The 15118-nt window shown below is 44.3% G+C and overlaps 2 protein-coding genes across 2 annotated transcripts in view; both read right to left on the reverse strand.

Annotated features, from left to right (window-relative positions):
* Nucleotides 1–2563, reverse strand: part of LOC102290732 (dihydropyrimidinase-related protein 2) — a gene marked incomplete in the record, with an annotated part of 16827 nt that extends 14264 nt beyond the window's left edge. Inside the window, 1 exon segment of the mRNA XM_014336772.2 lies at nt 2324–2563. Within this exon segment, the coding sequence (XP_014192258.1) occupies nt 2324–2548 (225 nt within the window).
* A 5674-nt stretch (nt 2564–8237) lies between these two features.
* The window catches only part of jakmip3 (Janus kinase and microtubule interacting protein 3), a 50859-nt gene continuing 43978 nt past the window's right edge, over nt 8238–15118 (reverse strand). Inside the window, exons 15-25 of the mRNA XM_042224755.1 lie at nt 14953–15015; nt 14711–14809; nt 14536–14634; nt 11612–11671; nt 11293–11358; nt 9747–9815; nt 9337–9414; nt 8749–8979; nt 8603–8668; nt 8456–8515; nt 8238–8380 (exon numbers count right to left, since the gene is read on the reverse strand). Coding sequence (XP_042080689.1) covers nt 8465–8515; nt 8603–8668; nt 8749–8979; nt 9337–9414; nt 9747–9815; nt 11293–11358; nt 11612–11671; nt 14536–14634; nt 14711–14809; nt 14953–15015 — 882 coding nt within the window. The 3' untranslated portion in view covers nt 8238–8380; nt 8456–8464. The remainder of the gene's footprint in view (nt 8381–8455; nt 8516–8602; nt 8669–8748; nt 8980–9336; nt 9415–9746; nt 9816–11292; nt 11359–11611; nt 11672–14535; nt 14635–14710; nt 14810–14952; nt 15016–15118) is intronic.

Raw genomic sequence — 15118 nt, forward strand, 5'->3', positions numbered from 1 at the left:
TCCAATCAGTGCATTCAAAACAGTCCTGCAGTTCCTGCTTTGCTGCGTTAGTCCACTTCTTCATAATTAATAAATAAATGTAAAATAAATGATAAATGAATAAATGTAAAATAAGCTCTGCAGGCTCAAACACACAAACTTCCATCATTTGGAGGAAACAAATACCTCCTACCAGCTGCCAGTGCGATGGTGGAGGGATGATAAACTGAGTGGAACACGAACTCCTTTCTACACTAAAGTATTCTAGAGTCAAAAAGTGAGGCTTTCTGTTCCACAGCTGAAGCTTGGACCACACTGGGTCATCAACAGGACAATGATCTTGAGCACAGCAGCAAATTTCCAACAGAATGGCTGAAAAAGAAAATAATCGAGGTTCTGCAATGATCCAGCTTTGTGGTTGTTGGTTGGTAGCTGTTAGCTTGTATTTAGTTTTTGGTTGGTTGGTGTTTGGTGCTTGTTGGTTTTTGGTTGGTTGGCTGTTGGTTGGTGTTTTGTGGTTGCGTTTGGTGGTTGTTGGTTGGGGTTTGGGATTTTGTGGTTGTGTTTGGTGGTTGTTGGTTGGTATTTCAATGTTGTTGGTTGGTATTTGGTGGTTGTTGGTTGGTGTTTGGAATTTCGTGGTTAGGGGTGGGTGTTTCATGGTTCTTGGTTGGTGTTTGGTGGTTGTTGGTTGGTGTTTGGTATTTCGTGGTTGTTGGTGGATGTTTCATGGTTGTTGGTTGGTGTTTGGTGGTTGTTGGTTGTTGGCTGGTGTTTGGTGGATGTTGGCTGGTGTTTGGTGGATGTTGATTGGTGTCTTGTGGTTGTTGATTGTTAGTTGGTGTTCGGTGGTTGGTGGTTGGTGTTTTGTGGTTGTTGATTGTTGGCTGGGGTTTGGTTGTTGTCGGGGTGGGGTGGCTGTAACTCAGGTGGTAGAGCGGGTCACCCACTCACCGGAAGGTTGGTGGTTCGATCCCAGGCTCCTCCTGTCTACGTGCCAAATATCCCTGGGCAAGATACTAACCCCATGTTTGCCTACTGGCGGTTGTCAGAGGGCCCAGTGGCGCCAGTGTCCGGCAGCCTCGCCTCTGTCAGTGCGCCCCAGGGTGGCTGTGGCTACAATGTAGCTGCCATCACCAGTGTGTGAATGACTGAATGTAGTGTAAAGCGCTTTGGGGTCCTTAGGGACTGAGTAAAGCGCTATATAAATACAGGCCATTTACCATTTTGTTGGTTGGTATTTCATGGTTGTTGAAGTAAATTAGTGTGGTTTAATGTTTGGGGTCGGGGTACCGTATCTGTGTGTCTGATTGTCTTGATGCATTCTCAATCATCCAGGAAAGTAAATCTCCAAAAGTTGAATCTGTTCATCTGGACGTAGCGTTTTGTGGGAGAAACGTTTCGTCACTCATCCAAGTCACTTGGCAATCCAAGTGACTTGGATGAGTGATGAAACGTTTCTCCCACAAAAACGCTACGTCCAGATGAACAGATTCAACTTTTGGAGATGTGTGTCTGATTGATATGCTGCTGATATCAGACTGATATTTCCTTACATGTAACAAGTAACCCCTCTCAAATACCTAAATATACCACACCTGAGTGTACCTGCTGCTGAGCCTTGTTTCAGGTTCTCAGTTCTTTTAGTTTTTAGTCAGTACTGTAGGGAGCAGCACGAGGATTCCCATCCCTAATATTTAGTTCGGTATCGTACTAAAATATAGCATTACCCAGGGAGGTGTTACTGTAGTACGCTCAGTAATCACAGTACAGTGAATGAAGTCTTTAATTATTTATGAGATGAGCGGATAGAAGAAACAAATCTACAATCAGCCTCTAACTTCTGAGAGCAATTAATCGTTGTGATTTACTGCACGAGGGATGAGAACGTGATGTAACAGACCTGTCTGCTGTGACCGTGGGGAGGATATGAATTGCTGAATAATTATTTTAAAGTGAAACTGAATCGTGTACTGTGTCTGTGACATTTCATTAGAAACTGAAGTGGAAGGAAGAAAAACGGGAAATGAAGTGAAGTCTCCACAGCCTGGGGTCACACTAACCGTATGCCCATGAACTTTGTAATACGATACAAAGTTGTTCCAAGTCGTCTTATCAATGATGTGTCACATGACTATACTTATCTGTAACAAATGACTGAAGCAAAATAAACACTCACCATCTGATGGTCGGTAACTCTGAGTTGTGTGAAGGTTGGAAGGTGAGATCAGCAGGATATGAGCATTACAAGGATAAACAGAACTCACATTTTCAATTCACTAGAAATAATACAAACCTCTCTCTTGCCACAATTTTCCCGAGTGTGTCCAGATGTGTGTCCTCCTCCTCTTCTGGCGGCGTGGCCTCCATCTCGGCTGCGGGTGCAAGTGGCTTGGCATCGCTGCGGCCGCAGACCCAACGACTCAAAGTTCAGTGTCTTGTTCTCGAACGCTCCCTCGACATTGCAGAACATCCCGCCGTACTTCATCCGAGGTCGAGGAGAGTCTGAGCCGAGCCGCGAAAGGAGAGAAGAGCAGTCGTCCTCCGGGGAGCACCTCCTCTCAGACATCCTGGAGAGATGTGACCTGATCAGAAACAAGCAAGAGAAGAAAAGGAGGAGGAGGCGGGGAGGATGAAGATCTCAGACGATAAACGAACCGACAGGATGTGGAGGAGGTGGAGGAGGAAGAAGGGAAGAAAGGAGGTCATGGGCCCAAAGTAAGATTAAGAGGGAGGAGGAGGAGAACACAAACCTTCAACCAATCAGATTCACAGGTCTGTCCTTTGTCTCCTTTTCTCTCTCAGGAGTTCATCTTTATTGCTCAGCATACCCTCACACCTCCTCACTCACTGATATCTCTGACTTTATCAGCTTTGAATCAGACGAAGGTCGTGACCAACACACACACACACACACACACACACACACACACACACGTCAGTGCTCATTACTGCTGATGCTCTGAAGTTGCTGCAGTTTGAACTTGATTTCTTTGCCTGTCAGATTTACTCCATCTAATCACACACAAAAACATACACACACACACACACACACACAGCCAGTGAACTGTAACAAAGTCTGTAGTTCATGCCCACATGAAGCTTTCCTCTTTGAAAATGAAGTCAGAGTATCTGCTCAGAGTTCTTAAACTGAATGCAGGGCGACCGCAGTCAGAAAGTAAACAAAGGTTGTAACAACAAACATCAGGTTATTGAATGATCCAAACACAGTAAAGAAAAAAGGAAGAGAGAGGGAGAGACGGCTGAAACTACTTCATGTTTAAAGTGAGTGGAAGTTTCTGATGAAAATGTTCTGCAGGATCTTTGGAAATCTTCATCAGAATGTAAAATAAGATGCTGACTCTTCTGCACAAACACAGAGAACCTTCGGAACTAAGAAACAATCCTCCCAGGATGGCGTGAAACGCAACCAGAGTGAGTCCACCTTTCTTCACTTAATCTTCCACTCCCCTCACTCATGAACACCATCCCAAGATACTCAAATGTTGGACTCGGACTGCAAAATAGACTATCTTCACTTTCATTTCAATATCTAAAAAACCGCATGGCTGTTATCTTTTCATGTCTTATGAAAGTCGGATCTGATATTGTGTGTACTGAGACAGATTTGAACACCAGGACCGGAAACTTTCACAGGATCAGTGCTGGACTATATCAAGTTCTGTATTGGAAATGTGACTGTGGACAAAAGCATTCTGGTTTTCCCCAAACCAAAAACCCTGGATGACCCACGAGGTCCGCACACTCCTCAAAGCCCGCGAAGCCGCCTTCAGGTCAGGTGACAGAGATTTGTACAGGGCTGCTTGACCTGACCTGAAAATGGGAAAAAGCCAAGACAGACCACAAAAGAAGCATCTAGTCCCAGCTGTCCAGCACCAACACACGAGAGGTGTGGTGGGGAATGCAAGACATCATCAACCACAGAGGCTGTGAAAACAGAAAACCTGAGTGTGCAGCTGGCAGAGGAAATAAACAGCTTCTTCACCCGCTTTGAAACACAGCAACAGCAGCACTCACCTGCTTTAGCCCTGCTCCCATCCTCATCCTCACCTGGATCCTGCACCGCTCCATTCACTGTAACGGAGCACGATGTCAGACGTGTGCTCCTAGCAGTGAACCCCAGGAAGTACCTGGCAAGGTGCTAAGAGCGTGTGCCCACCAGCTCACCCTCATCTTCACCAGAATCTTCAACCTCTCTACTTAAAACCACACGAAGTGATTAACTACTCCGACATCTCGGATATCTTACGCCCCCTAGCTTCCTCCCGGGATCAGTCTACTTTCAGACTGTTTTGCCATCGCCCGCCATGTCGGACAGGATGCCCACTCGGACTTACCGGTTGACTTTCTACCTGCTTGGAGCTGGATGCGGGCCCGTGGAGGTGGCGTGAACCACAGCAATCTACGCCTGCTGAGGCGTCCTCCAAGAAACAATAAGACCACAATCCAGATGGCTGTGCTAAACACCAGGTCACAGGGACTTCTTATTTCTGACGGAGACCTGGATTCGTCCTGGTGAGTCCTTTTCCCTTTCGGAACTTCTTCCACTGCAATGGTGGAGGGCTAGCCTCAGTTTTTAAAAACAAATTCTGAGCACGGCTTTTGCCTCCTGCCTTGCCCTCCAGCTTCGAAGTGCAGCTACTGGAGTTAAACTTTGCCCCCTCGATCCTCTGTGCTGTTGTGTACCGACCGCCAAAATGTAAGTTTGTTTGTGAGTTCGCCGATCTTTTAGGTAATCTTTTTTTAAGTTACGACTATATTTTTATTACCAGTGATTTTAACATTCATGTTTGTTGTGAATCAGACCCGCTGGTCACAGATTTTCTGGCTCTCGTTGACCCTTTTTCTCTCACTCAGAGTGAGTAAGCAAACCAACGCACATTAAAGGCCACACACTTGATCTCGTACTGTCATATGGCTTGGACATTTGCATTATGGATATCAGCAATGCTGGAATTTCGGACCACTTCCCAGTTATGTTTAATGTCGAAATATGTAATGCGAATGCTGCTGAGGCGAAAGGAGATGGAAAAAAGACAAACTCCAGATTTCCTTGGACATTTTGCAGAACTGCCGTTTGAAATATCAGAAGGCTGTTAAAGTCACAAAAGCTTCTTTCCTGTCGGAAATCATTGCAACTAATAGCCACAAACCCCAATTCAGTGATTAACCCTTCCTCTGCCACTTTGACGGAGGCCTCCCCAGCTCTCTGTGAAAAATTCCTAAATTATTTTATAGATAAAATCTCAGCACTAAGGGCCACAAATCTATCAGCAGCAAACCAAAACCTAAATTCTGAATGCTCAACAGTCTTTCAACAGTTTGAGCCTGTGACTCTCCTGACTCTTAAGGAAATAATAAATTCATTGAAAAGTTCGAACTCCTGCCACAACATTCTTCCTTCCCGTATTATTAAGGATGCTCTGAACATCATTGGACCTGTATCCTACTCCTAATGAACTCCTCACTGTTATCAGGCTGCGTTCTGTCTGCCTTCAAACATGCTGTTGTGCAACCTGTTATCAAGAAAGTAACCTTGATCCAAATGTTCTTTCAAACTATAGGCCAATCTCTAAACTTCCTTTGATGGCCAAAATCTTGGAAAGAATAATCCTGCAATAAATAAAGGCATTCTATTCTATTCTAGTTTTTTCTTCCCACTGTCACCATTGATGCTTATATGGGTGCTGTGACTAATTTTGTGTCGTCTTTACCTTATTAAAGTATATTTAGTTGACTGTTGTTGTGAATTACTGGTCTTTGAATGATGCTGAACTGATTTGGATTATTCTGGTGAAAATGCACTTGGACTCAATAATCCGACATAAGCAACAAAACACAGACTGCTCCTTGTTCGGTTTCCATTTTTAATCGCCAACTCTTCAGATGTTCAGTGTTTAGACTCACAGCAGGGATAGAAAAATATCATCTGGAATAATAAAAGTACAACAGCAGGATGCAACTTTTAAAACAACAGATTCTGATACTGCTTCATTTGAACACTGAGGATAACTCAGAGAAATGGTAAATGGTCAAAATGACAAAGTGCAGAATTTGAAGTCAAATACGGTTGCTGGCAGAAACCCAAAAGAAACAAAAGCTTTAAAAATATTAATGTAACGTAGGTATTAACCAAAATACAAAGTCTTTAGCTTTTTTATAATTAAACCTTTTATTTAACAATATCCGGTAACTTCAGTGTAAAGTGAAAAGGTGCATCATTTCATGTAATACTAATCAATCATATATTATATATTGTGATATAGTTTAGTTTTAGTTCTGTGACATTATTTAGATATGGATTTAGGAACAGAAACATATTGGGAGTCATTCCCAGGACCTAAATCCAGGATATCTAGCACCTCAAGATCAGAGACTACTGCTGTGCTTCTCTCCATCAAATTAAACACAGTCTGAACCTTGTTTGTCTGGACCCGGTGAACCTGGTTTCTCTGGACCTCATGAAACTGGTTTTCCTGCACCTTATGAACCTGGCTTGTTTGGACCCGGTGAGACTGGTTAATCTAGAACTCCTGAACCTAGTTTATCTGGACCTGGTGAACCTTGTGTGCCTGGACCTCATGAACCCGGTTTGTCTGGACCCGGTGAACCTGGTGTATCTGGAACTCCTGAACCCGGTTTGTCTGACCTCATGAACCTGGTTTGTGTGGACCCAGTAAACCTGGTCTATCTTGACCTCCTGATCCTGGTTTATCTGGACCTCATGAACCTGGTTTGTGTGGACCTGGTGATCCTGGTTTATCTGGACCCATGAACCTGGTCTATCTTGACTCGCTGATCCTGGTTTATCTGGACCTCATGAACCTGGTTTGTGTGGACCTGGTGAACCTGGTTTATCTGGACCTCATGAACCTGGTCTATCTTGACTCCTGATCCTGGTTTATCTGGACCTCTGAACCTGGTTTTGTGGACTGGTGAACCTGGTTTTCTGGACATACCTGGTTTATCTTCGCTGACCTGGTCATCTTGACTCGACCTGGTTTGTCTGGACCCAGCTAAACCTGGTCTATCTTGACCTCCTGATCCTGGTTTATCTGGACCTCATGAACCTGGTTTGTGTGGACCTGGTGATCCTGGTTTATCTGGACCTCATGAACCTGGTTTGTCTGGACCCAGTAAACCTGGTCTATCTTGACCTCCTGATCCTGGTTTATCTGGACCTGGTGAACCTGGTTTATCTGGACCTCATGAATAATGAATGAATGAATGAATACATTTTATTTAAGAAAGCGCCTTTCAAAACACTCAAGGACACTGTACACAAGCAATAACAACAACAAACATAACAATTTACAAAATAATAATGATAAAACGTTGAGCAAATAGATCAAATAAATTAAAGTAGCAGGATGGAAAGATTTATGTGGAATAGGCTAATGTGAATAGGTGAGTTTTGAGTCTGGACTTATATAGAGGGATGGAAGTGATGTTCCAAAGTCGGGGGCAGAGCAACAGAAAGCCCTGCGCCCCACGGTGGCTAGTCGAGGGGAAGGGATGGAAGAGAAAGAGAGGAGGAGGATCTGAGATACGGAGAAGGAATGGTGATTTGAACCAGGTCAGAGAGGTATGAAGGTGAGAGATGATGGGTAGCCTTGAATGTGTACAAAAGTATCTTGAAATCGATGCAGTATTTAACCGGACGCCAGTGAACCTGGTTTATGTGGACCTGGTTAACCGGGTCTATCTGGACCTGCTGAACCTGGTTTATCTGGACCACTTCACTTCACTCTTATCTCCTAACAGACCTCCTGACATTGTGGAGGTCCTTCTTCTGTTGCAGACGAACCAGGTGTGACCTTAGCTCTGTGAATAAAGCGGGAGGAGCTAAATTCACTGTCTGCTCTTCAGGTGGAACAGCCAATCAGAACAAAGAATTATTGAACTAAACTTCTGTCAGGCTGGTTTGTGATGTTTTTATGTCTAGTTCTTATAGAGATTTTGCTCTTCAGCCTAACTCTGCTGAGCTCAGGTTCAGCTCTGTCACAGGTTACTGAACCAACCCCATCTGACAACTTCAAAATCAGCGACCTAAGCTAATCATATAGGGTGTCACCTAGTTTAGCTAGTAAGAGTCCAACACCAGTTTGGGCCAGACTCTTTTACTTAGCTGAACATCAGCAAGCTGAAACGAAGCCATCAGTCATTGTGAGACAGCACAGTGGCATTCTAGGAACGTGTAACAGGATAGTTTGAGAGCCAGCTGACAGCTGGGCTCTGCTCTGATTGGCTGGCAACAGAGAACCCATAGACCCTCGGTTGGTGAGCTGCTGGTTCCAGGAATCCTTTCAGGTCCTCCTGGTCTGATCCAGACTGAGCTGACCTGGCCACTCAGCTGCTGGACTGTGGTGGTCTGCACACACTAAAGCAGAGCAAACATTTTACTACACAGAGATCCAACAGGTAAACTCTGCACACCTGGGAAAGTGTGACCAACCTGCTGCTGTTAGGACCAAAGGATGAAGGCCAAAGAGAAGAAGAGAAACAGGAAAAGGAACTGAAAGAAGAAGAAAGCAGTGCAAAATCTGTCGATGTCAGAGGAAGCAGTTTTTTACATACATGTTTCTGTTTGATTTGTCTTTACCTTCTCTTCCAGCTCTTTAATCTGTCGTTTCTGTGCTTCTATAAATTCTTCCAGCTCCTTGTTCCGCTGACAAACACAACATCATTGATTACAGACTACAAAGGAGAAATCATAATAGTGTACCTGTGCTCATTTCAGTGGTTTACCTGTTGGGTGAGCTGCAGTAGTTCCATCCGCTCTCGAAGGATTTGGGCATCTCTCTCTCTGAGCTCACACATCACAGTTCGTTTCCACTGGTCCATGGCTCTCCTCAGCTCCTCTCGCTCTCCCTCTGTCAGACTCTCAGACAGTCGACCCTCCATCTTTAATCCCTCTATCTTGGATTCCTCTTCCTGCTGCAGAGCCTCAAACAACATGGCCTCCAGCTCCAGGATCCTCTGGATCAAAGAAACATTTTTGCGCTGTCATTGTTGTTGCTCAATCATCCAGCTAAGGAAATCCCAAAATGTTGATCCTGTTCATTTGGATGTTTTCAGTGGGAGAAACGTTTTGTCACTCATCCAGGTGCAGGTTTCCCCAACTTTATAAACAGGACATTTGCACAATGACTGAAACGAGCACCACTGAACGAACAACGGGCCGTGAAGTCATTTCCTTGATCATTAATATGCAGATTGACAACCATTGATCAAAGCCCACTGATCAACAGGCCAATGATATCAGAACAGGCTCAAAGACTTGCTCTCAGTCATTTGGTTGACCTCTCCACAGTACAGGTTCAGCTATTCACTGACCTTATGGGCCTGATCCATCGACTGCTTCCTGTAGTCCAGCTCTTCATCCAAGTAACCTTTCTGCTTACTGAACAGCTCCTAGAAAACAACAGCATCTTCACTGACACCACATTTATTCACCCCAGACAACAACTTCCCAACATGGATACTGCTGCTTTACAAACCGCTAAGGCCTTTTAATGTTTTCTGTACAAACAGACTCCGACATATGAAAGAGTTGAAACTAAAAGCTTCCTGTCCAGCTCGCGATCACCACGCTCTTCTTACTGGACCGACTCACCACAGAGCACTTATTTTAGCCTCATAATTCAGATGGATCTAGTGTCATTGACCAGACCAGAGATCAGATCACATGATTTCAGCAAGTAGAAAAAAGTCCCAACAGAGACCAGATACACTATGTCTTTCACCTTCTCACTCTCGATGTCCAACATTTTCTGCTGCAGGGCCGATTTTGTCACTTCAATGGACTCCAGCCACTGAAAGGGGGTAAAGAGAGACAGGTGGGCAGACAGGTAGACAGAGACAGGCTGGTCGTAAAGCAGATATTGATTGTGCACTGCCTGTCCTCCTCATCAATCCAAGTTCATCTTTAAATTTCTGTGTATGTTCAGCTTTATTCACAGAGTTCACACAGATTTGTGTGAACTCTGTTTCTCACCTGAACTCGTTCATCCCAAACAAACAGTTTAGGAGCCTCAGGTGACGCATATGAACAAACGACGAGGACCGGGCTGTGTCACGGGATACTAGAGTATACTGAGAACTACTTTTCAAAGCTTTTATTAACCCACAGATGCTGGAGAATCTGGGAACCTCATCAACACTCAGCATCTTTAAATCTCACCTAAAGACTTGTCTTTAAATGTTTCTGACACTTTGTTTTTCTGTATCTTCTGAGTAGGGCTGCCACAAACGATTATTTTGATAGTCGACTAGTCACCGATTATTTATGCGATTAGTCGACTAATCAGATCATCATCCACTGGACGTAAAACTACAGCTTATTGCACCAGCAGCATCTGCTCTTATATAACTATCATTAGCTTACAGCTTTAAGCTTTTAAGGTGCTAACTAAAAATAAAGACAAGATGATAGTTTATTCAATTTTAATGAATTTGCAGATTGTTTCGGTGAAGTTTAATAAACTTTTGAAAATATGTGGTGTCTTGATAAACTGAGCAGATATTTGAGGTTTACACAGCTACATTCTCGCCTGAAAATATGTTAAACGTTTATTTTGTGACCCAGAAAGAATAATAAGAGTAATATTAAAACTAACTAGCTGCCGCCATTGTTGGAAACTGAGCTGGGCTGCGCTATGAATTCTGGGACACAGCTCTTCTTCTTCGGGGTTTAACGGCAGCTGGCATCCTTGTACATGCAGTGCTGCCATCTTCTGTTTCAGTCCGTTATTACACTCTTAAATCCTGCTACTTATTCCTGCGTCTTTTGTGATCTTACAAAGCTTCAAACGACGCGTCGACTATTAAATCAGTCGTGACTAGTCGACTAATCGTGGCAGCCCTATCCTACAGACATGCAAAGTACCTGCTGTTTGAATTTATTCTAGTCCATTAACAAACACATGATGGTAAGAGCCAACTTAGCTGGTGTTCATGTTTCGTGAATCACATGGTATTTTTGCATGTGCACACATTATATATTGTTACCTCGCAGAGACAGAGCAAACAGCTTTGTGAAACAATAGCGACGAGCTGTCTGACTGTTCACCTGATACCTGCCGAGAGCAACAGCAACTTTACGAGATCAGACTGATCTTATGTAAACTTTGATGAGCCGTCAGTTATTCCACGTCCTCAATCTCACTATGCGAACCTGCTATTTCCCTGTGCCAATAACTCTGAGAGGTGCAAAGAATAAGAAACTTTATCTGCATCCTGTCAGAGAGCAGAAACCTCAGCTCTCTGAGAACTGACAGGTGGGACGCTCACCTTTTCTGCTAGAGTGAGTACCGTCCGGGCATGTATTACCACCACCTGCTCTTCATTGGACAGATTCTACAGAAAAACAACATGTCAGCAATATATAAACAACACGCTCAACATGGAAATGATTGTTGTCCCGACACAAACTCAGATTTATTCACTGATCATCAGAAAGGACTCACTAATGAAACAGGGAACGTGTCACCACGGTTACTAAACAGCATGTTTACAAAATGCACACATTCAACACACGTGAAGCCACAAGCGGATTACATGGATCACATGTTTCAGTGACACAGACATGTACAAAATAAATTCAACATACACTTACGGCGTTATCTCCCAGAATGTCCAGCTTCTTCATCAGCTCACTCATCACAATGTCCTGATGGGCAAATCACAAAAACAACCATTACACAGTGAAAAAATAAACACACACAAGTAGACGACAAGACACAAAAGCAAAACAACTCAGTCACAATTAAAAGCTAGAGAGTAAGGATGTGTCTTCAGATGGAGAGACCCTAATTTGAAGAAGCAAACTGTCCAAAGTTTACACACAGCAAAGGCCCCTCCTGTGTTTCAGTCAGAAGCAGCCTTCAGTTTAAAGCATGAGATAAAGATCAGAGAGGTACGGCGAAGCTTATCCACTTAGAGACTTAAAAACAAGCAATAACATCTTAAAATCAATTCTATAACGTGCTGGAAGCCAGAACGCAAACAAGCCTAGACGGGGAAATACGGTCGCGTTTACGCCTGCCTGTCAGGAGCACACGTAAACACGCGAGAGCTGAAGATGAGAGAGCTGCTGCCAGGTCTGGATCAATTACTCGCATTAGCTACTCTCTCGAAGCCTTTAACAGCAGTTTCTCAATATGAACCTGTCATCAAATAACATTCCCAGAATTTTGCAAAGGCAGTTCTGCTTTTCGCAGAGGGTCAAGGTCACCCTTAAGAGAAGAACGAGGGTCAGAAGGTCCACATAGGACAATCTCAGCTTTTTGATTGTTCACATTCAAAACATTTAATGCCAGCCATGATTTAATATCATGAAGACAGTCACGCAAAACTTTCAAAGTCTGTAGAATTCTTTTTAAGAGGAAAGATTTGTGAATCATCAGCAAAACAGTGAAAAGAGAATCCATATTTTCTGAAAACAGAGCCTAATGGGAGCACGTGAAAGGAGAAAACGCTGGGCCAAGGGTAGAGCCTTGAGGGACTCCACATGGATGGATGGATGGACCTGACAGAAAACATTCTGCTGCTTAAATAGAATCTAAACCAATCAAGGGCAGGTGCCTTAATACCCACAGCAGTCTGGACACTACAACATCATGACCCACTTTATCAAATGCAGTGCTCAGGTCTAAAAGCACTTAAATGGCATTAATAAAAGATCATTAAAAACTTTTAAAGGCATAGTTTCAGTGCTGTGTAGCACTTTGAGCCTGGCGCTGGACGCAGACAATTTTCTCCAGGACTTTGGACACGAAAGGGAGCTCAGAGAACTCTGGCAACATGAATTATAGTTTGAAGGCCAAGAGAAACAGAATAGAATAATCCTTTAATTGTCCCACAAGGGGAAATTTGGTGATGCCCACCTGATTTATTTTTCCAAGTGGATCATTATTCATCCACTTGATTGATCTTTATTAATTATTTATTCTTTTAAGTTATTACAATTGGAACAGACAGGACCCGTGGATAGAAAAGGGAAAGACAAAGACAAGCGACCTTCCAAAAAAGGAGAGGGAAAGAAAAGCAGAGGGGAAGCGCGACAGAGAGAAAAGATCAGCTGGATCACCTGCTGGCAGAAAGAGAACAACACAGGAGGGAGACCACAGCAACAACCTAGATAAGCAGAACTAAGAGTAAACAATAAAAACTGAGCGGAGCAGCACGCAACGACAACGCATGGAGGCAGCAGCCAAGGAAGAAGTGTGTGTCTGTGAACACAGGTGTGGACAAACAGGTACTCAGGTGTGAACACCTGTGTGTGCAAGCGCACTTGTATTCATAAGGTTCCTCCATGTAAGTGCAGCTGGATAGTGTAGTGGTAAGACTACACATCCCACTTTGGAGTGGGAGGTGCAAGTTCGATTCCCACTAAGTATCCACTGAGGGTCCTGGCTAGACTCCCAGTGCTAAGAACCAAGCCAGCGGCTGTCCGCGGCTCGGCTATTACAGACAAAGCTTGTTTGTTTGTAATAGCAGGTGTTGCGAGCCATGAAGCAGACATGGAGATGATCCCAGACATCCAGAGGCCCCCCAGAGTACCGGAGGAGCAGCTGGGCACATCACCATTGTGGCGACATCGCCACAGGCTCCGCCAGCAGCCGCCAACCGAAGAGGGGACTGAGCCCCCCACCCCTGGAAGGGGCCTGACCGAGCAACGGGCGCCGGATTGATCCAGTACACGGCATGGTGTTAATAATCGGACAGTAGGTCCAATGGTGTCAAAGACTTATTATGTCGAGGCTTCAGACGGGACACTACTTCAGTGCACCAAGAAACAGGTTAAAGGTGTGTTCAGGGGTATTCAGCACAAACAGCATCGACATGTTGAGGATGATTTTTAGTTATCTTGCATCACAGGGATGTTTGTTCTAAACTCCAACCGGAGCTTTTCTTAATCCAGATCTGCTGCTGCGACTCTACCGGCCTCTGATGTGAATGCGACGACTTGAATCTGTGACAGACTAATTTCTACGTCTGTGACTGAACACTGACCAAACTTCAGCGCCTAAGGGTTCACAGATGCAGCGTGAACCCTAGAAATAAAAAGCTGTGAGTGGTTGTCTGTCTCTGTATTAACCCAGTGACAAACCTGTGACCTGTCCAGGTGTACCCCGCCCATCGCCCTATGACAGCGAGGATGTGCTGCAGTCCCCCCACAACACTGAATTGGATAAAGAAAACGGATGGCTATAATAGATTTATCTCACTGCTGCTTGATGAGCACAAATTCAATAATCTTCTGCAGCACTTTATTTTCTTTTACATTTTTATAGATCTGTCAGCATTCCTCTAATAACTCCTCTCACTGGAGCAAAAGGAGCTCAGCTGATCCATTTGTAAAGAGAATGAAATGACAAATCAAACGCACCTTTCAGGCCCAGTTTAACAGTGAAAGTGTAGCTTAGTTCAGCCAGCTAACACAGCGAAAGCCTGGATATGCTGAATATGCTGGCAGTGCACCCCTCAGAGATATTTACAGGTGCACTCAGGTGTACTGACGGATGTACTCACAGTGACTCCCTCTGCCTCACAGTAAACCTGTAGAGGACTGAGGCCTTCTGGGAAATGGAGCTGTTGGAAATTGATGGCGGGTGAGCGCCGCTCCCTCTCCTGAACAGCAAACAGAAATCGCAGGTAAACGTCTGGAAGTTTGAGACGCTGTTACTGGCATCTGCAACGTTTTCACCTCTAACTCCAGGATCCTGAACTCCAGCAGCTCGTTCTGGTCTTTGGCATCCTGGATGTCGTTTTTCAGTCGCAGCTCTTCACCTTCCATCTGCCTGACCTGCAAACCATCCGTTGTTACGTGTGACATTAAGTCTATTCTCAGCCAAATACCAAATATACCAAATGCAAGTTGTTCTTTTTGATTCGGAAGAATTTGTGTGTATATTTACTGAGACGTCACGATTGACAAATGCGATTCACCTTCGCCACCAGTTCCTGATTCCTCCGATACAACGCCTGCTTCTCCTCCACCCACTTCAGGTCCTGAGACACAGACAGAGCGAACGCACTGTCAATGTTGTGATCGTGTGATCTGTTTTCAGACCTGTTCTCTGTTCTCATCACACGTGTTCAGCTGTGTTCCACA

Source organism: Haplochromis burtoni, unplaced genomic scaffold, assembly GCF_018398535.1.
Source record: "Haplochromis burtoni strain Fernald_Lab_line unplaced genomic scaffold, NCSU_Asbu1 Contig_148, whole genome shotgun sequence".
In the NCBI taxonomy this organism is placed as follows: Eukaryota; Metazoa; Chordata; class Actinopteri; order Cichliformes; family Cichlidae; genus Haplochromis; species Haplochromis burtoni.